The 22,347-nt window shown below is 35.5% G+C and overlaps 2 protein-coding genes across 2 annotated transcripts; one reads left to right on the top strand and one right to left on the bottom strand.

Moving 5' to 3' along the window:
• The first annotated feature begins 10,364 nt into the window (after window positions 1-10,364).
• LOC146159964 (proteasome subunit alpha type-1-like) lies at window positions 10,365-15,554 on the top strand. Its single transcript, XM_083384626.1, has 7 exons — window positions 10,365-10,493; window positions 11,370-11,516; window positions 12,514-12,706; window positions 13,385-13,455; window positions 14,189-14,318; window positions 14,530-14,753; window positions 15,316-15,554. The coding sequence occupies exons 1-7, from the start codon at window positions 10,491-10,493 to the stop codon at window positions 15,397-15,399; spliced, it is 852 nt and encodes a 283-aa protein (XP_083240752.1). The 5' UTR covers window positions 10,365-10,490; the 3' UTR covers window positions 15,400-15,554.
• Window positions 15,555-16,235: 681 nt separating this feature from the next.
• Window positions 16,236-21,032, bottom strand: LOC146159965 (V-type proton ATPase subunit C 2-like). The gene is made up of 10 exons (XM_083383998.1): window positions 20,723-21,032; window positions 20,051-20,136; window positions 19,645-19,831; window positions 19,471-19,569; window positions 18,973-19,041; window positions 18,813-18,905; window positions 18,452-18,545; window positions 18,139-18,236; window positions 17,624-17,750; window positions 16,236-16,881 (listed from the first exon to the last, which is right to left on the bottom strand). Exons 1-10 carry the CDS (start codon window positions 20,932-20,934, stop codon window positions 16,786-16,788), a joined length of 1,161 nt encoding a protein of 386 aa, XP_083240124.1. The 5' UTR covers window positions 20,935-21,032; the 3' UTR covers window positions 16,236-16,785.
• Window positions 21,033-22,347: the final 1,315 nt, after the last annotated feature.

Raw genomic sequence — 22,347 nt, forward strand, 5'->3', positions numbered from 1 at the left:
TTTTTCACTTCGCGTTCCATTCAACGTAATCTGACTGTGCAAACAACGGGACCCTTACCTTGCAGTTACCAACTCGATCAGCATTTGCTCATAATTGTGTAGAAATAATATTGCCTATTTTGTAGAATTGCGACAATGGAAAAGAAAAACGATTTTCTTCTTGACCTAAATAAACGTTTCAACTAAGAAATAAACAAAATGTTCTATAATTTTTACGAATCACAACAAAACATCTTATCTAGTACTCCGTATGTTGAACTGTATATCTTTAAATGCTCAATTCAAACGCTTATTAGCTGTTTAATTTCGAATTTTTTAAGCCGCCGATATTGTCTTTTACACCGCAGAATCTCCAATAGACTGTGGGCCATCGACCAACAGCGAGAAGGCTTGACTGCGATCAGCTGATTTGTCCTTTTTCTTTTCCATCGCACATCGTCACGTTCTCTCGTTTTTCTCAGCCCAACCACAAGCATTTGTAATATCATGATTTTTCTGAATGGATGCCAACAATTACTAGTTGGTATCCATAGATAAATCAATACAGCACAGAATTTTCATCGGCCGTTGAAATAACAAAGTTTCCAAAGATACACACATACCAACACACACACACACACACACCGACATGGTTTTGCACCCACAAATCAACCCACATTTTTTAAGCAAATCAGCTATTTTGTTACACAAATGCTTAATGTCACGCGAATACTAAATTTCTGCTTAACGCTATTAGCGAACAAAAAAAAACAAATAACAGAATAACACAAAGGATACTAAGGTAGGAATTTAGTTAGGTCAGTCTATTTTGTATTGTTTCTACAAATTGTCAATTTTTTAAAGCTATCTTGCTCGATTATAAATTACATAAATCGGAATATGTAAACTCATACACTCAGCTACCAAAATAAATCAAATTGTGATCAAAAAGTTAAACTATAGAAGGATCGCTTCGTTAGACATTAAACCAGTTACAACCAACGTGAGGCAAATGCGCCACCATTAGGCCATGCGCAACTTTGATTTGCAGTATTACAACAAAGGTGGTTTGTGTTTATTACACTAAGCCAGTGGTTCTCAACCTGTGGTACGCGTACCACTAGTGGTACGCGAAGTCATTTTTGGTGGTACGCCATACGCTGTATGTTTTTAAGCAAAATTACAGTTTTATCAAAAGGTTAAGCATTTATTTTATTGTAATAAGCTATACATTCATCATAATGATTGTATAGTTAAATATTTTATGCTTCTTTAACGATAGGAACTATTATCTTTCTGGAACATCTATGCAAATTTATTTTATGACATCATAGCAAAAGAACAAAGAATCGCAAAACTTGACCAGTATCTTGCAAGTTAAAAAAGGGAAACTTTTTTGAGAGTAGAGGGCCGCATTTGTTTTCAAATTTCCGGCCTAACTATAATTAGCTAATCCACTCCTTTTAATAATCCTATATAGCCTACATTTTGAGTAAAGTTGATTTTTTCGACAATTTGTTGGTACGCAACAAGATCATAGAAGCTTGAGGTGGTACGCAGTGAAAAAAAGGTTGAGAACCACTGCACTAAGCCTTCATGCAAATTTGCTATACTACTGTCTTTCAGTATTCTATAGTACGGTTTCAAACCATATTTATTTACCGTTATTGTTTTAATACTGCTCTATTATCAGGCGCCACGTCTTTGAAGGTTGTTTGAAGACCGAATTAATGACCTTTAAAGCTTCCTTTGTGTGATTTGCAGTAAAATTGTAATTATGTAGGAATTTCATTTTACTGAGGGCATCAGATGTAGCGTAATAAAAGTGGTGTATGGCAGAAAATTTGATTGGAATCTTTGCAGGACTTAGGTTGGTATGTGGACAATTTAGGCAGAATACCATCGTTGGTGAGCAATATGTAGTTTATTATTATCAATATTCTTCTTACGTGAAATAAATTCAAATAAAACAAACGGGAATTCAATTAACTTGACCAGCATAACGTGTTTAATACTATCGTTTGCTATATTTTTTCGCAAATCGAAAAAGAAAACACTGGCTGCAGGTTTTCTACTGACAAACTCATATAGAGCCACCATGATTTTTATTTTCTAAGGGTTTTATTTTCTTAGGTAGGCCTACGTCAGGAAACGATGTTTCAACCCGGACCGGAATGCTAAATATAACAATAACTGAACGCGGGGCCGCCAGAACGGCGACAGTATATTCAGGCGTCATCATGCTTGTTGCCAAGTTAAGGGAACAAGGCTGTATCACGTGAGACAAATAGTTTGTCTATCTCGAGCAAACACAACTTCGCCGTCGCAACAACTGTTAAGGTGGCTCACCTTTTGCGAAGGCCTTTTTGGCGGTTGTTACCTCTACAGGTTGCTGATGCTGCTGCTGCTGCTACAAGGTGCATATCTGCCAAAGGGCCGGTGCCGATGTCTTGGTGGGTTTCCGCGCTGTACGAATCGGCGAGGCAATTGTGGAAAGCGCCGGACAATCGTCGGTGAATACATTTTCAGTACGTCAGCGCGTTCCCAAAATAACGCGGGCCGAGTGCCCGGGAGCGTGGATTGCAATGTGGCGAACCGACAAAGACAGTTTGTTCCCTGTTTTCTGTTTACACCCTAGTCTCACCCGTTTAGAACATAGCCAAAATCAACATGCCGCAAGTTTTAAAGTTAAACCCGCTGCATTTTTATGAACGTAAATTCAGTATTAAGTTCCAAAGCATGGTAGGAAACTCATGTTTTGAAAAACTTGTGGACCTATTTGAATTATTTAAAGTTAATCAGAGCGATTAAACAGTTAAGTTAGGTAGGCTATTTATACCGTTAGCGATGCCGTTTAACAGCTTACAAAATTGAAAATAATTCTGTTAAAAGAAAAAGAATAAAGTATGTGTATTTCAACCTAGTTTAAATATGCTTTTTTTACCAAAACACACCATTTATCAAATTTAAGGTGGCGCATAAAAGTCAAATAGTCGTATATAATTTTCATAACTTGAAAACGGCATCCTGTTTTAGTTCACATTTTAATGTTTAGTTGGGTGGATGTGATTTTTCCTATCCTCATTGCAATCAATCACGTCAAGTGTTCCGCCACACCATAGTTTCGAGTTTTTCCTACTTCCATGTCTGCATGTTTAATAGCAAGCATGTCCTATAGGCCTATTGCACGATTTGGGATGTTAAAACAACACATATATCTACCGTAGTTTTACCAAAATATTTTCCAGTGCGACCAATGTCGTATCAATAGTATGGCATTTTATGCCAATTTGGTCCAAGTTCTTTGAAAACATTGGCTAAACCAGATGTTGTTTGCCAACAAAAACAAAGCGCAGAGCCACACATTTCCCAGCCGAATTGCGCGGAAACGAAGAGGCAAGAGAAGCTTCTGGGCTGACAGGCGGCGAGCGAATCGGCCAGCGTTCACCGGCCGGCAATTGCAATCCTGTTCTGGAGTTGCAAAGGTCAGGCTCCCAATTTCTGAATGAAAACTTCGTGTGAATTACATCAAGCTTCGCAGCCCGCGCCGCCCAACCGGGATTTGTGAATGGGAAAAGCGGCCGCGAGCACTCGGTGCTGTTTCCCTTGTTTGGGCGTCGGCGTTTCCTTTTGCAGCGAGGCCGCGCGCCCTTGCCGTGAACTTGGAACGTTGATTTGAGTGCTTCTAGCGACAGCATGTCGAGGAAACGTGGAACTGTTGCCGAATTGTTGCTGGATTCGGTGGTAACGCGTGTAGACTATACACGCAGTACAATGAATCGGTTATACATCTAAGTTCATTTACTACTTGTGCGCGGATGATTTATTCTTGTTGGCGTATGGCGCGATGTATTGGCTTACCAACTAATCACAAGCGTATTTTCGTACAAACTGTTTGGCAAAACTTTGCAGGAAGTAGACAAACTTTTGCAGGAATCTTCCCCGTCTAACTTTACACCCGGGGTCGTCGGTGTTCATAAGAGGGCATGGACCTTTAGCTGCACGCCACCCCCACGCGGATGCCCGCCTTCCAGATTTGTGAATGACCCGCGAGGACGCGTTATTTACGGGCAAATGTCAGCAGGAAACCTTCGACGAATGGGCGGAGGGAAGGATGGACCAGTGAATAGATGATGACGACACGCTTCGGTATGCCGACTGCAAAACGAGCTTTTCGGGCAGAATGCAGAGCACAACCCAACAAAGGCGTTGCACAAAAGCGTCACTTTGCATTGCTCGAAAGCAAACCGTTTTGTTTAAATTTGAAACATGATTTTGTGTGTAGCTAATCGCAGGACGTATTTCGGTGATAAATGACAAAAAATCTACAAGCACGCTGCTGTTCGCAGTGATGTCATGCTAAATCAGCGGCCAAAGCACTTGCTCAAGCTGGTGAATTTTACACAACAACAGTGTTAACGATTTACCTTTTTTTTGAAACGATTTACCTTTTTTTTGGACAAACACCTTGATTTGGGTGATTTTAGGCCACGTTGAGAAATAAGTGTTTTAATGTAATACATTTTGGGTTAAAATTCAGTTATTTACTACTTTTTTTAGCGTATTATAACAGTTTAGTTGTTATGGTTTTGTTTGTTTGTAATATGATAAAATGCTTAAATGAAATAAGATTAGGCTAACTATTTTATTGTTTCACAACATTTATTAGTAATTCTAATGGCTAATTGACTTTGAATTGACTGCATGAGGGCGTGAGGGGCCTTGTTATTTCTTAAAATTAAATTAAGTTTTTTTGCGATTTCACTCGACTGGTATATCTAATCAACACAACTTGTTTAACACTCTCCAAAACGCCGTGATTTTGAGCGAATCATCTGAAAAACTTGGGCTGAGATTGTTAAAGAAGATAAGGAGAACGTGTGGTCAGTCGCGGTCAAGTCAAATCTCTGCACAAAATCGTATATCCAGGGGTGGCCAACCTGCGGCTCTTCACCCAGTTATAAGCGGCTCTTACGTTCATGTTGTATTTATAATTTGTTTTCGATTTCCTTTGGTTAAGTTATGGATTATTGTCGGCTTCGATTTCGAATCAGACTGTTTGTCGAAGGCCATTGTATTTTCAGTTTTAAAACAAGATAAAACAGTTTTAAAGCAAGATAAACGCAAAAAATATGCCCAAATAATATTGATATACGACAATATATCTAAATGTGTATTTTTTCATTCAACGCGTCGCGTTCATTCTAAATTAAAATTTTGTCTATTTAACGAAATAAATGCACTTTTTTTAGCGCTTCGCGCGATCGCTTTGTGGGGTTCGTAAAAATGGAGTGATAGGCCATTCATTCCGTTCCATGTGTGTATGGTTTGGCTCTTTACGGTTAACCAAGTAACAAATGCGGCTCTTGGTATTTCATTGGTTGGCCACCCCTGATATACCAATTGAGCCTAGCTTGCCTCCGAGAAACAAGAACTACAACGTCAAAACATACATGAACCATTATTTAAACATGTATGCTGTGAACCCGATTGTCCATTAAGTCACTTGTTCGCTACGCCAATTAACTATGTTTTTTAGCAGGGGTGGATCAATTAAATTTTGTTAGGGTGGGGGTATAAAGTTACGTCATAACGCGACCTCCTAAATCGAGTAATTTTATTAAGCCTTTTGTTCTCGAGTGATTGGGCTTATAAAATAGTTTAACACATTGTTCTATCTAATAGAATTTATCAATGTTGCACTGAATATGTGAATAATGGAAATCACCTTGACCCTTGCAAGATAAATGTCGACCTTAATTCCTGATCCGTAACAGCAAACTACTTTAGCAAAGCTAGCAATTCAGGTCAGACACAATAAACAGATCTTAAAAGATATATATATATTTCGCCAACCAAGGCATCGTCAGTATATCTGAATAAAAACAAACGCAACAGTAATAAGTCAGAAACATTAATAATTGAATAAAACAAAGTGAAATAACTAAAATATAAAACACTTTTAAATTGCACGTGCTTATTGTTTCTGTTCAGGGTTTGCACACATTGGCTGTCACTACAAATTCATAGTTTTTTATATTTTAGTTATTTTACTTTGTTTAATTTAATTATTAATGTTTCTGACTTATTCGTATACTGTTGCGTTTGTTTTAATTCATATATACTGACGATGCCTTGATTGGCGAAATATATATATCTTTTAAGATCTGTTTATTGTGTCTGACCTGAATTGCTAGCTTTGCTAGAGTATTTTGCTGTGTAGAATTTATCAAGTTAATTTTTGCCAGTAAAGTGTGAGGGCAATGACTTCAAAGCTGCTTTATTAAATATAAACGGGGAAAAAAGATTGCGCGAAGGACATAAATCAAACAATACGTTTATTTTTTTGTGATAAAAGTTTTAGAGATGTTATTCACGATACAATATACATATATGAAAACTTTATAAATTCGTGCAAACGAAAATAAATTAGTTGACTAAATTATATTGGCAGAAATTACATTTTATAGAAAGTCGCCACAAATAATTTGCGTTAATTAAAAAAAGAAAATACTTCCCTAAAGCGGACTGATTTTTATCGTTTATCTAATTTAGGTTGACAGAAATTGTTATTTGAATAGCGCTCGTTATATTTTCGATGTTTTGTTTCAAACCTACAGGTGGAAACATATCACCAACGTTGAAAATATTTCACAAAATTGGCCAAGCACGATTTTTTTGCATTTACAATTTTTACATAGTTGAAGTTGACAAACATATAATTTGAGGTGGGGTTTAATAGTCTGTTATTGTATCCTATACCCTGGTCTAGCTGTGTTCACGAAGCCTACAGTTGGTATATATAATAAAAAACAAAGTTTAACCCCGATTTTGCTTTTCTCATTTTTTACCGTTTTAGGCCTTGGTAATCCCATATCAGGAGCCTGAGAGAAATTCGATTGTTGCTTTACTCATCAATTCAGATAACCTTTGGCGCCCTTAACCGCAATTAACTAATTGAGAAATGTTCTGTGTTCAAGTCCGCTGACTCCAGACTAAAGCATCATGGGAGGAGGTGTTTTGTTAATTACTGAAAAGCGTTTGTTAATCTTACATTGATTGTTTAATTGTTAGAAAATTCTTTGGGTAAAGTTTTTTTAGAAAAATATTTTACATAATAAGTTATGAATAAAACAAACACCCACTGCTTTCTCCGAAGCTGACAATTTATAGATATTAAACATCTAGTCAAGATTGTTCACGTACAACATTAGCAAAAAATAGTTTCCCACTGGCCCATAGACCATGTGTGGCATATTTATGGATTCGTATTTTTTATCTGGGAATTTAGATTTTTAAACATGGATAGGGCATCCCTTCAAGCAAAGCAGGGCATGGTAATTATCGCTCGGTAATAATACATAACTAAAGAAAACCAGACACAATATATCGGCGTGTTTTAATTAATGGTTAATTCGCCGAGAGGTAATGGCTAATGACTCAACTGTGAATACGAAGTAGTCATTGCTAGAAACGTTCTTAAATTTCTCCGTCGGAAACATTTCTAATTTTTTTTTACGATGTGTCAATGTCCCAGTGCTGCAGGAAAGAGTTAAGGTCAAACTTTGTGCAGCAAATTTAATGTAAGATGATTTTCAAACCACATACCTATAATCATATCGTGGTTCAATTGAATACAAACAGTTTGATGTTAGGGCTGCCATATTTTCAGCACCCAAAAAAAACATTTTTTGCCTGCAAGTAGAATTGTTACATATAACGGAGTGTTGCTCTTCCAGCAGTATATATAATAGATCGACCTTTCGACGGGCTATACAGCACGTCTTTGTCTAGAATTGTTACGTTTAAGACAAACGTGCCGTATCCACAAGTATTGCATTCAGCTTCAACATTAATACGTCCTTTTCTGAAACATGGACACTTCTGGTGTAGCTCATCAGTAAACAGAGTTCCCTCTTCGGCTTTATAATTTATAGCTTATTTTGTTTTATGGTTATCTAAATTTAAAGAATAATAAAGAAAAATGAAAGCATCTGTTGAGAACCACCTGTATGCGATAGAGCAGTGGTTCTTAACCTTTGTTCAGCCGCGCCCCTTTGGTAAGTTTCTTGCGCCCCCCACGAAACGCCTTGGGCCTCCCACGAAACGCAATTCAGCATTTTCAATAAATTATCACTGAGACAACAAGAAGTAGTGAGATTCTTTGTCGGTCACGCGCGGGAAAAAAATTGAGTTCAATTGGTTGAATTAGCGCTAAACTGTAAATTCAGGAGGCTTTTCTCATTGAGCACACAACAAATTGCTTGTGCACGAGCTGATTTTGACAAACGTGAAAAATACTTTTATCCTATATTTATAATTTTTTATAAAAAAAATAATTTTATAAAATTATCAAATGTCGTTGTGATAGGCTGTAGTCATACGAAAGGTGGAGAAAACCACTTTTGAAAAGCGCGACGAAAATATTGTTTACCTACCGGTATAGTTAAAAGTGGCAAAATGTTTATAGTTTAAAAATATGTCCCATTTAAGATTTGCAGTTTAAAGAACGAGTGTTTAACATATATTGAAACGACGACCCTCGAGTATATCGTGAATAAACGCAATTATATCGTTTAATTTGCCAAAACTTTCATTTATGAATTTTCGTAGTTAAAGTACGGTAGGTCAAAATTAGTATTTGACTGTCTTTATTTTTCTTACAGCCGCCAGTGGATATTTTTAAAGATGACGTCAGAAAGTTAAGTCATAACGTGACGCCCTCAAACAACTATCTTAGGAAAACATACTCTAGCGAGCTCGTGCGAAAATGTGCAACTGAATCCAGGCTAATCGCGCAAAGCGGGAAAAAATGCGTTTATTGTGTTTAAATTGGCAAACCTTTAATTTAAAACAAAATGGGCTTAGGTACATAAAACGAATCGCATATTTGCTAAAAATACCTTCACATGTCCTAAATTAACAGAAATTGCACTTACAGATTTGGTTATTTTAGCGGCGCAACATTCTATAATATACAGGGCGCCCTGGATATGAGCGGATTTATTTAAAATGGATAAAACATAAGAATTAAGGCAGATAGAAGTTCGCGTGAAGCGCAATAAAATGGTAGGCATATTAGGCCTACTTGATTAGGCGAAGTTGGCAAAAAATATAGTGTTTGGGGTGCATGGCCAGGTGCTCTCCTGGGTTCACCCTTGCTCACATAATGCTGTTTACCAATTTGATGACCAGCAATGGTAGACAAGTGTCTGCATGGCCTGTAACAAAAAAACCCTGCCTAATTTTGGACGAGTTTCAAAATTCCTTTTTTACCATTAAATAAACACAAGTTTGTATCAACATACGGCCGCCAACACATAGTGTAAGACACGTGTGGCCGCAGGTTGTGCACCCCTAATGTAACGCAACTTATATTCTTTCCGAAACGAAACAGTTTTGAAAATAAATTTAGTCGAATCGGAGCTGACCCGAAAAAGCGGTTTGACTTCCTAGGTCCTATATTTATTCATTTAGGTACTCACTGTTGATTCACAGCGCATGACTGTGCTATGACGAATTTTTGAGAAATTTTATGTGTGATATTTTTTTTATATTCCTTTTCTGAATCTCTAACTATAAACAAACCAGTTCCCTTTTCTTTCTTTCTTTTCTTCCATTCTGAGTGCCATCACTGTATTGCAGGGGTTCCCAACCTTTTTTACACCGTGGCCCCCTTTGAAAATTTTGAGAAATCAATGGCCCCCCTATTTTCCCAACCTTTTTAAAAAAATCAAGGAACGTCATTTCAATTGAAAAACTGGTTTAGATAGTAACCGGCAATTAGAATGATAAAATAATATAACTACAACACACAGTAAACATGATAGTACACTAATTAGTTGTTAGCCTACATATTCCGTTAATGTGATGGTTGGGCTCGTTTTTGCTCTGACAATGTCTAAATTGCTGGTTTACTGGTGGAAAGAGCCAGCAGCATATTATATTGAATATCCAAGACACTACGCTGCTTGGTCTTCAGAAGTAACGTTGTTGAAAACCCACATTCACAATGATAGGTTGATGGCAAAGGAAACAGCAATGACATGACAAATTTCATTGAGCTGGGTACAAATCGCTTAGTTTGCCCAAAATGTGTTCAAACTATCTTTCTCAAAGCGAACTGGATAAATAAAAACTCTTTGGGCCACAGGTTGGGAACCCCTGCTGTAATGGATAAAATTAGTGTAAAAGCATACACTGACCCGGATTAGGCATTACCGGCAAAATGCTTGGTAATGTTGTTGAATTGAATGTGAAACAAGAAAAGTTGTTAAATGGGATATAAAATTTCGTTATTTATGGTATTACAATAGACAATAAAATAAGTTGGCTTAGATGTTTCAATAAGCGTTTTAAATCTGAAAATTGCCGGTAGTTAATTATTTAACATAACGTTTGTGCCTTACTTTTAAAAAATCTATGTTTCTTCTTTATACGTATCTTTTACAAAAAAGTAACTTATCTTTTTTTTGTAGATTTTTAGGTTACAGAATACAATAATTGTAAGAATGGTAAGTTTTGTTTATTTGATACTTTTCAAATCAATTTATGACAAGGGGCTATTTACCCAGACACCAAAGTAATAAAAATATTAGGGAATATATTATTGAAAACAATGCATACCGGGTACGTCAGGAAATTGAATTTAATAAAACCACCACCTATAAGCCAGTCTGCATTCTGTGTCAGGTGCACATCCAAAATTGTTTTAAAAAAACTTGTTTACACATGATTCGGTAAAATTGCACCTTAAATAAGCCTGTTAACTTAAAACATTTTGACTTGCACGCCGCTTCATACCTTGTTAAGTTATTTCAGGTGTCCACATCCCTAATTGCACACCTGCACGACTAAAAATGTGGCTCTACATACTAAGATCTTTGTGCAACCTGGCACTAATCCAACTGCTAACCCCAACTTACCATCACTCATAGGCCATTGTAGAAAGTATGGCAAGTGTACCTGCATTTTATAACCATTTTAAAGTGCACACTCAAAAAAATGTAAACTGCATCCCCAATATGTGAAATGCTTGTGCACTTTTATTTATCACATCAGCATATGTTTACATGTAATGTAGGCATTACAGGAGTGCATTGGAAAATCATAAAGTGCACCCTGAGATTTGAAATTTTGTTGCACCTGGTCAGCTGGATTTTTTCCGCTGTGCACCCGCTAGATCTTGTCTAGACTTGCTATGCTTTCCAGAGTAATGGGTTCATGTGAGCAATCCAGAAAAATAGGCATTTTTTATTTTAGTATTGTTTTGGCCATATCGGTTGTTATTAGGTTGGCCAAATTTTCTGGGAGAATTTTCTGGGAAGTAAACTATTAAAGTCCAACCTGTAGCAATTCAAAACTACATGCAGTATGTTTGTGTTGCGCAGTTTCGAAACCAATATGACAACGATGTTACGGTGTGGAGTCCACAGGGTAGAATACATCAAATTGAATATGCGATGGAAGCTGTGAAACAAGGCTCGGCAACTGTTGGACTCAAGTCAAAAACACATGCGGTACTTGTTGCTCTAAAGGTGATTCTGATATATCTTTAAATGTTTGCAATCCAAATATATATTTGCTTATTGTTTAATTGTTTTACCTTTCCATATATCCTTTGTTGTTGGGATTTTATTAACGCAATCTGGGAAACTTTTAAACAAAAAATGTATAATGTTTACAACTTTACTGAAATTGGTTGTTGTTATCAGACCTACTGGACTAAATTTGTGACAAATTATGTTAAACTCCAAACACTAAGGGCAAATCGTTGCATGAATGGCTAATGGTACAATCTTGCGCATTAAACAGAATTAAAAATTGGTAAAATGTCCAATCCCCTTTTTTGTTGTTTGATAAACAATTAAGGCCAGCCATATGAGAACTGTATATACCCTGCAAAATCCGTTCTAATTATTCAAAAAAAAATTGTTTCTGTAAATTCACTGATGATGTGCTGTTATTTTGGCGAGTGTTCTTTCGTCAAGACGAGTCCTGATTTTTAGCCTGCCGTAAATTTTTTTTGGGTTTTTTAGGCTGCCGTAAAAAAAATTGTAAATTTTAATTCAATCCCAACCCTGTGCAGTATGCAGCTCAATATTGTAATATTTAAAATAGGTTCATCTGGCTGTTGGCTTAGTGTGTTAGTCCCTGACGAAGGCTTGCCAGTTAGTAAGCCGAAACGTTGGTTAAAGAAATATTGCCTGAGGAACCTATTTTAAATATACTATGCCTGGTAGCAACAGCATATTTATCAAAATTGTAACTTGGCTGTAATAAAATTACTTTACAAATCTCAATGACTGGAATACAGTTATTTTTAAATATGTGAGCCAGTAAATGAAGTAGCTTCCCAAAAAACAAAAGAGCAGCTAAAATTGCATGGTTGAGTGACTTGGTGGCTCAATGCATTTTGTAATTTTATCTGAAATGCTTGGTTAAGGTAGCAGCTAAGTGTGCAACTGCTAAAACTTTCCAACCTTGAACCAATCTACAGCCCATTAACAAAGTATCTCAAACTATTATGTTTAGAGAGCTCAATCGGACCTCATTGCTCACCAAAAGAAAATAGAACGTATTGCTCCTCATATAGCAATTTCAATATCTGGCCTTACATCGGATGCGCGTTCACTTGGAAATTTCATGAGGAGAGAATGCATGCACCAAGAGTTCATGTTTGATAGAAAACTGCCAGTTACAAGACTGGTGGGAACCGTTGGAAATAGTAAGTGACCAGGGACACTTTGCAATTAATTGCGTTGAGAAGAACCTATAATACCTTTTTACTGTTGTAAAGTTTGTTTTCTAACTTTGTTGTTTACAAAGCTTTCTTACCAAACAAAATTCTAAGCCAGGGATGTCCAACCTGCGACCCAACTGAATTTTTTCTGAGGCGCACTCGTCAATTTCACTCCAAGTAGTATTTTGAACTTTGAATCTTATCCTAATTAAAATGTACCAGTCAGCTTTCAGGGGCATATTAATAGTATAGTATGGGTAAAACAATGTATATATAACTAAAAAGGTCTGTTTACACTACTAGTTATGTTTCTTAAACTTAATTTAATAGGTTGTGCGGCCCATTAAAATATTTGAAGTTGCAATGCGGCCCTTTGCAGAAAAGGTTGGACGTCCCTGTTCTAAGCTATTTACCTGCATTATTTAGGAGCAAACACAGTTGACAAAGTAGTTTATAATTATTCTATATTTTTTTAATGCTTTTAGTACAATTTAAATTCCTTTTTGTTTTGCACGTTGTGATGGATGACATTGGAAATAAGCAAAATTATTACATCTGCAAACATTATTCCTTTATGTTTTTAATCAAAAAATTGCTTTTATACTAGCAAACTTAGTTATATTGTTTTTGCATATGAATTCTAAAATTCATATTTTTTATCAGAAACTCAAATTCCTACTCAGCGTTATGGTCGGCGGCCATTCGGCGTTGGAATACTAGTTGCTGGCTTTGATGTAAGTTTGCAATTTTCAGTAAATTAAAAAAGTTTAAGGTACCGTTTAACAAACAAGCACTGTATCTACAATTGTTATTTTTGAATAAAAGAAAAAATAAGGCGTATTTAGACAAAAATTAAAAAAAAAGGTTAGCTTACTAGGCATCTTTTATAATATAAATAAAGGGATTTTTATTAATTCCCCACTAAATGTGACAGATGCATCTTCTTTCTGTGACTTGTACTTTAAATAAATTTATTTTTTTACTTATAAAACATCGTGAGCACTTGAGCAGTAATTTAAAGTAGAGTTTATTTGGCGCTTAGAAAAAAAAAACACCAAAAGAATGTCATCCATTTACTTATTATTTCGTAAAACGACAAATTGCTGTTAGCCTAAAGCCTAAATTGCAAATCAGCAATGAAGTTCAATTTGTTACATCATTAAAAGTCTTCAGAAGGCTTGCCCAGAAACCACAATTGTTCATTTTAATGTTCTGCATTTGTAGCACTGTAATAACGTGCAAGAATTTTTCCATAATACGAATCCGTGAATAGTTAAAAATTGAAATCTTTACCCAGTTTGTTTTTACCCCTTAGTTGCACTAAAAACCCTTATAAGCTCAGTAATTTTTGCTAGCTGGTCCAAAGGCACTTATGTACTTTTATTTTCTACTAAGGCCAAAATGCATATATACTAAAAAAAACTGATTTATACATCATGAAGAAGAAATTTGTGTTGTTTCTTGCAGGAAAAGGGACCACATATATTTCAAACTTGCCCATCTGCTAATTATTACAATTGCAAAGCTATGGCAATTGGATCAAGATCGCAAAGTGCAAGAACTTACCTAGAGAGACATCTTGAAAAATTCAAAGAATGTAAATAATATAAATGTTAAACAAAACTTATACTAAAAAACAGATTGTGTTTTAACACTTACAAAGCTCGGTTTCTGGGCATTCCTAATTTTTTGGTTTGTATTGAAATTGAATAATAGGTACACAAATTTCCAATGATTAGCAGTAAATTTCCACATCTGTTAACAGAGTTTATGTAAGCATTGCTCACATTGTTGAATGAAATGTTTAGGTAATGCTGAAGAACTTGTTAGACACGGTCTGACAGCATTAAGGGAGACTTTGCCGGCGGAGCAAGATCTTAATGTCAAGAACTGTTCAGTGGCCATCGTTGGGCAAAACCAAAATGTGGTCATTTATGAAGATGAATTGGTTGCACCATTTTTGGAGAACTTGGAGGAAAAAGAAGGTCGCATGACAACACAGCCTACAGGCCAAGCAGAATCTGGTCAAGTAGTAAGTTGCAACAATAACTTTTGCACTGTCTATCTAAACTCGCAACTTAAGGGCATGAATTACGCATTTGGCGTCCCAATTGGTGGGCAATATTTTGAGCATTTGTTTACTTCTGAGAACAACACTTTTCACCTTCCGCAGATTAACAAATTAAAATCAAATTTTATCTGTTCATGAAAAATGTGGTGAATCTGTATAATTAATGGAACTTGATGTAAATGGAACAGTATTATTTGAAAAAAATCCATAATAGCATAAGTGACTGTATTTAACAATAAACATAAACTGGGTGTTGGGTAATCAACGGTATATTTTGATATATATATACCGGTTAATTTTTGCCATGTTTGCCAACTCAACTAAAATTGACAACACAATTTGTGTTGAACAGAAATTATAACTTTTAAATATTAAAACTGATGAATACATTATTTAGGATAATAACCGTCACTGTTTAAAAAAAAAAGAAGGTTAAAAAAAGTTGTACAACCGGTTGTAAGATTTAAGACCGCAAAATCGCCAGCATTTAACAACGGACCTAACTGTATCACTTTTTTCTAAGGGTGAGTTGGGAGGCCTTGTACCTCCAATCAGTGGGCAGCCGCGCGATCCCCAAGCCGATGAGGAACAAGCAATGGACATGTAAAAAAAGACACCACTCATTTCGGCCACTGATTTTGCTGCAAGTTCATTCCTTCGCAACGCGTGTTCAGTGCGGGTTTATACGGACGCCGGATATCAACTAAGTTCACTTCTCCTTTTTGTTGTTTGCGTTCGTCAAATAAAGTAAGCTGCTTAGCATCCCCGTGTTTTGCATGAGATCGTTATCGAAAAAAAAAATGTTTTAGAGAGGCAGAACGCGTTAAGTACGGTTATAACGCTAGGGTTATATTGCGGCGTAATTACTCTTTGCGGCAACATTTTTTTTTATTCGTTTGTATTTTAAGGCAACTAAAAAAACAGCTTCATAAAAAAGAGATCGTTATAGACCAGCGGTTCCCAAACTAGGGTCCGCGGACCAAATGGGGTCCCAGAGGGCCCGCAATAAGAATTAGGCTTTAGCGAATGTTTTTAAACACTATCTGTCATTAGTATTAGTCTTTATTTATACTTTCATATTCCATAATATAGCGTGTTTTATCATGTATCTTGTGACATTATAAAACATCTATTATGCTGTACTACCTGCTATCAGCGAATCGTCCGCATTAGTTAGAAAGTTGTTACATCAGATAAGAGAATGGTGACTGCCCTAGTGTACTAGTAGAAACATGGGTCAACTGACCCTTGAATTTTTATAGGGCCGTGAAATATCAAAATAGTTGCAACCGGTCCACTAGGCAAAATTTCTAGAAAAGTTTGGGAACCGCTGTTATCAACGCTGTACGAACTCCTGACCAATTTGGACTACGGCTTCAACTATCCAAACTAAATGCTTGTTATTTGTATCGCTTCCTGGCCCAAACACGCCTAACCAAAAATTCAATATATAACTTACATATATTTTACAAATTAAACGACTGGAGATTCATAAGACTGAGACGAATGTTGCAGTAAATAATAAAAATAAAGCACTATTGTTTTGTCTTCACATGATACTCGCAACTTTTGCAACACACCAAAAACTAAAACGATTTTTCGGGAGATGGCTGCCAACAATACAATTCGGCGCTTTTCCCGTTTTTTGGTAGGCATGTGTAACACTATGCTTTAAATTTAAACAAAAGCTGCCAGTCAGCCAGAATTTTATTGATTCTAAAAGTAAGACTTTTAACATAATAACATTTATTAAATATCTGGTACAAAACAAAACTTCCCTGTGTTATGCACATTTTTAGACTTTTATACCTTGAAAGTCGAACCAATTTTTTTTTTGCCAAAAAAAATTAAACTTGGACAATGTGTATTGGATAGGAATGATTCCCTGGCCCGCAGCAATAAAATATTTCCGTGACAATGTTAAGACGAAACAGAAGTATTTGTAGAACAACACAACAATAAAATATTGCACGAAGCACAAACCAAGGGAAAACTAAAAGGCGCGAGTTTCAAAGTCCAGAAAAACTTTGTAAAATACGTAAGGGTAATATTCTTGCATTCCCAAGGAGAGTCCAGGAACCGTTTCTTCCTAAAAACGAATATGCCATAGGTAATTGAACTATAAACCAGGTCAGTTCAAGTATAAATGATGCGGTAAATAACACTACGACTAATGCACAAGGCTTCATATAACAATAGGATTTTTCTATAAATACAAAAACGCAAAAATATTTTATAAAAAAGGTGTTTTTTATAATAACGCATTAAAAGCAATGGTTTAAATTTGACGTGTTAAAATGTGCAACAATTAGGGATGTTCAAAGTAGAATTTATAATCCAAATTGGATTCGTATCCAAATTTGCTGTTTATATCGGGTAATTGAAACCGATATAATTTATTCGTTTTACCGCAGATGGTGGAGCCTGATCGGCCATAAGCGAGTGGCAAGTTTCTATGCAGACTTCGCAATTTTATTAAATGCGATAAGTTGCAAAAGTAACATTCCGTTGTAAAATGTTCTGGTCTCGGACGAAATGCGCTACGGGTTGACTCAAGGTCAAATTATTGCCAATATTTAGCGAGGGTACACTGGAAGATATTTTTTTAATTTTAATATACATATGCCAACAAAGTGTTTTGCGATTAATTGCTGTAATTACAGTGAATAATATGATTACTCCCCCCTATAAAATAAGGTAATTAATTAATAAAAAATACTAGGATTAGATACTCTAGAATCCCCCTGGATTCTACTTTGAACATAGCAACAACTCTATTTTTGTGTTTTTTGTCAACAACTCTATTTTTGTGTGAACTGTTATAAGCTTACTTCAGCAGCAGTCAGACCAGTGCTATCCAAATCGGCGAACAAAGAGTTGAGAAGCTCACGCAAACGTTTTCTATTTTTCTTTTGTGGTTCCAAAACAACGGCTTGGAAGTTTACCGGAAGGCCATACCTTTTATACGAACAAGTAACAAATAGTATTGGCATTATATTTATTAAAAAAGCTAAAAACTATACCAAAATATGGGTGTTTAGGTAATCTCAGTGTTATCATAATGATTTAGGGGATGCAATTACACCAGAACCCCTCAGAATTCGAGCAAACTTTCTGTACCAATCTTCTAACCAAAATACTGCTTTTAAAAGTGCTTGAAGGGATTAAATCACATCCATTATTATCAGCTGGCCCATTTTGGGGCTAAATCGTTTCACTTCAAATGTTTAAGGTGTAAACACACCCATATGTTAGTAACAAAAGTTGTCTAATTAGGGAAAACAATAACCTAGGTGGGTAACACATGCACAACTATATGACTTAATGGCATTGGTAAAATATTTACCTGAGAACTGACTCAACGAAAACACGAAGTGCTTTGATGTGAAGCCAGGCAATGTAGACTTCACTGAAGTTTACTTTCAACCACCTCAAAAGTGGACCCTAAAAATAATGTATATGAAATGTTCGAGATGTGGCTGTTGCAAATAACAAAATTATTGTATTAAACCGAAAATAAACTCCTTTAACAAGAAAACAAAAGTTATATTTTTATCATCTAATTTTCACGAGCATTAACTATTTCTGTTGAAAAATAGCACAAAAAATTAGGGTGGTTGTGCATTTCGAATCTGAGTATTTTTTACAAATAAATTTACCAGCATCTTTTTCTTGTCTGATGCAAGTTTGCTTAATTGGTCTTTGTCAGTTGACATAAGCTGCTCACTGTAGTGAAATTCTCGTACAAAGAACCTGCATATCGAAAACCATGACAAAATATTGGTTAAAAGAACATGTTTTTCAAGTATATTATTGACACACAAATGGTACAATAACTTTACCAAATAATTTGAAACAGAATTTCATTTATGCTTACAAACAAGGTGTATAGGACTGTATAATTGAAAAAAATATAGAACTATATTTAATTTGGATTGATCCAAACATGGGAATATAAACCCATTTTGCTGCACTGCAAATGTCAGGTGGACAGGAAATTTACCACTTTGTATTACATACTTGTATCTGCTGCAATTATATTTGAACTCCTCGTACACCTTCTTAAAGATGGTTACGGCAAACAATCCATATTCATCGTCTTCCATAATAAGCCTAAAGGAATGTAAAACGGAGAATAGCTATAGTACACCTAATGATAGGCACAATATTCAATCCATACCTTGACGATCTTGGTGCAACAAACTCCGTCAAGTTTTCATAATGGTCCTTCCAGTCATTGTATAGACCCCTAAATAAAATGATAATAAGATATGTATATGTATAATCAGTGCTAATCACACAATTTAACTAATCCATACATATACTAAACCTTGGACAGGCTTATGCAAGCCAACCAAAATGACAAAGAAGGAATTTGAATACTAGTTTTCTCTTCAAAATTATTATACAATACATATAAGTTTGAAACCAATTATAAATAAAAAGTTTTTCTAAGGAAACAGCAAAACCTTGACACTCAAACTCCATGTTTCAAGTCTATTAGAATTGGTTTGTTTTTACAGGATGAAAAAAAGAAAAATGCATTAAATCGCATTATTTATGACACATTAAGTAGGTATTATTGAGGGGTGAAAAATGAACTTGAAATTGGATTCACATTTATAGACAAAAGCATAACTAGAAACACATGCAAGGCTTAAATGTGAGAAATACATACGTCGGTACTGCCACTATCACTGTTTGCAAATATTCTGAATCCAAAATGAAATCATCCCTCTTGACAATTTGAGTGAGATTTCTCAACAACAAACTTCCGCTGTAAATAAAAAAAAAAAATTAGGTAAGTTTACATCAGCAAAAATACTAAAGCAAAAAGGAATGTTGAATTTACGTTGCTTTTCTCTCCATATTCTGCAAGTTTGACTTGAGGTTGTTGTATGCCTGGGACTTAGTTCTTAAGTCACTGTCAACTTGTGTAACAACCTTCGATATAATTTCGGAAAGGCTTTTGATTGGTTGCTTTACTGGGTACTTTGCCATGTTCCATTGAAAGTGATGCAAATAGTTGACAAGTGTTCCTTTAAAGGTAAGCACATGAGTGGCAAAAGCATTTATAAGCTATAAACATGTTTATAAGCTACAACTTTATACATATAAAGCTTCGACCTTTTTTGTGGTTTGATAAAATCAATAGGTTAACACTGGGTTTAAAATATGCTTCACTTTTAGTTACATATTAAAGTGCCTGAAGAATGTCATGCAGGCTACTATAGACAAATTTGTGCTGAAGAGCCTACCTTCGCCTGCTCTTAGGTTACTCGACAGTTTGTCTTTCTGGTCTTCCAGAATATCCCCCATGTAGGAAGCAACTTTTCGGCACACTCTTAAGGAAAATAAAAGTATTTTGTATAACAAGATAATTTATTCATTTATATATAAAACAATTATTACAAGGATTACTGAAAGTAGTGTCAGGATAGTTTTTTAAAGAGTGTGATTTTCTAGTTATTAAATAGAGATAAATTTTTCTAAAAATGCAAAACTCAATTTTGTATGGAAATTTAACATCATCAGAAAAGTGGATACAGCATATATTTAATAAAATTTCACTTTTCAGTGTTTTAATTTAATATAAAAAATCCTTTAATTGGCTAAATTCTTACCAGGTTGGAAAGTAAGGCCTGCGCGGGGAATTTATCCCCCGCGCAATTTCCCGCTCAGCCGCGGTCACAGCCACGCATTTTATATAAAGTCAACGTTAAATGCGGTCAGCCGCGAAGAATCGCTGAAACTTTCGTCGCGCTAATGGTTTTCAGTATAATACTCCAATTTCAGCCGTCCAAATTTTACGAATAACGTTATTACAGCCGCGCAAATTTGGGCAGAAATGTTACTACAGCCGCGCAATTTCAAGCTGTAAAATCGTCTCCCCCGCGCAAAATACAAACTTTCCAATCTGGAATTCTTACCCTTCACAAAATGTATCCAATTTGCCCAAGTCATCAGTGAGGCCAATAAGGGAATCCAGCGTTCCAACTTTCAATTCTGGTATGGTGTACTTGTAGCAATGAGAGAGACCACCTTGTCCTCCTGGACCTGACACAGCTTTTTGAAGACGGTCGAAAGTTTGCTGGGGTGTTTTGTCCCCTGGGGCGCTCACAATCCAATATTCACTTGCCATACTACTTGAGATTTTGAATCCAATCGGTAAATCTATAGCATAAATATTTTAGGAAATTTGTCAGGTAAAATTTAATTGTTTTTCATTTAGAATACTAAATAAAATTGAACTTATAACTTTCATCCTAGTGGTGTCTGGTACATTGGTCGGCGCTCTTTCACTATTGTACGTGAAAAGTTATGCAAAAAAAAAAAAATAATAATACCGCATACCACAACGCATATTTTTTGGGTTAGCGTTTAGGTGAGGGTGGGTCAAGTAATATTATGTTTATTGATAATAATAACTTGACCCACCCTCAACCAAACGCTAACCTGCACCCTAACCCAAACAATATGCGTTGTGGTATGCGGCATTTGAAGAAAAAAATTTTTTTATTAATTTTTACGTACAATAGTGAAAGAGCGCCCATTGGTCAAATTGCACTGGTGAATAATAACATGGATAAAATGTTAAGCATGTTATGTATTTTTTCGCAATTACTTTACTTAGCATAGGACTAGCATACAAAATTATTTTAATAAAAGGTTGACATTGTTCCTAAACTAAACAACATGAAAACTCAACAGTATTCAAAACAATATTCATGTTTTGCTTGGCAACTAACACTACAGATGTTCTAGAAAAAAAAAGTTTCCTATTGTGGTGCTGACAACAAGCAGTTCTATTTCAAAATTAATGTAAACGCATATTTGAGTATCTTTTTTCTCAAAAAACGTCTAAATAATAAATGTAAACTAACTACTTCACGTAGTTGTTGTATTATTTGCAAGGGTACTTTACCAATACAATATTCAGTAGTAATCCGGACCAACAGCATTTAAAGCATTTATACGAACTTAGTTTATTTTCAAACTATAGAACTATGTACATATACTTTTGCAAAATCACTAATAGTGGCTAAACAACATGGATTTTACACAATAAAAAAGGACATTTAACGACCTATGAAGCGTGAAAATATATAAAATATATGTTTTAACATTCTCTAGCACAGGAATTAAGCATAAGCCTTGTGATTAGTGTCAAAGAGCAAATTATACGACTCATTGGTTCCAACTAGAAATAAAAAAAAGGGGAAATAAAGCGCGTAAATAATTACTCAGAATTTTGGGTTTCTCGACTAGAATTTCCCAAATATAAAATCTTACAAAAGAGGCCATTGCTATCTTGGTGCAGAATCCTACCACCGATTTGACTTGTCGAACAAACGAAAAAAAAACTTGGCATTGATTGTTATTTATGGGTGGGGGCTAAGAATAAGCTAGCGGCATGTAGGCCTACGTTGTCCCAATTTCCGAAATACTGGCTAGCCATTAAGCGGTATGAACGATGCCAAAAAAACGATTTATTAATTTCTTGTTCGATTTTGTTCATTGCTATTCGTGAGGTGTACGAAGTTATTAATGTTAA

Source organism: Ascidiella aspersa, chromosome 3 (assembly GCF_963924565.1).
Source record: "Ascidiella aspersa chromosome 3, kaAscAspe10.2, whole genome shotgun sequence".
Lineage (NCBI taxonomy): Eukaryota > Metazoa > Chordata > Ascidiacea > Phlebobranchia > Ascidiidae > Ascidiella > Ascidiella aspersa.

Coding starts and splice junctions, on each gene's coding strand:
- LOC146159964 (XM_083384626.1), top strand. Junction 13,456..14,188: donor TACTAGTTGCTGGCTTTGAT/GTAAGTTTGCAA, acceptor TGTTTCTTGCAG/GAAAAGGGACCACATATATT. Junction 14,319..14,529: donor TCTTGAAAAATTCAAAGAAT/GTAAATAATATA, acceptor TGAAATGTTTAG/GTAATGCTGAAGAACTTGTT.
- LOC146159965 (XM_083383998.1), bottom strand. CDS start 20,934: ATGGCAAGTGAATATTGGATTGTGAGCGCCCCAGGGGACAAAACACCC. Junction 19,832..20,050: donor TAACCTAAGAGCAGGCGAAG/GTAGGCTCTTCA, acceptor TTACCTTTAAAG/GAACACTTGTCAACTATTTG. Junction 18,546..18,812: donor TATAATTGCAGCAGATACAA/GTATGTAATACA, acceptor TTCGATATGCAG/GTTCTTTGTACGAGAATTTC.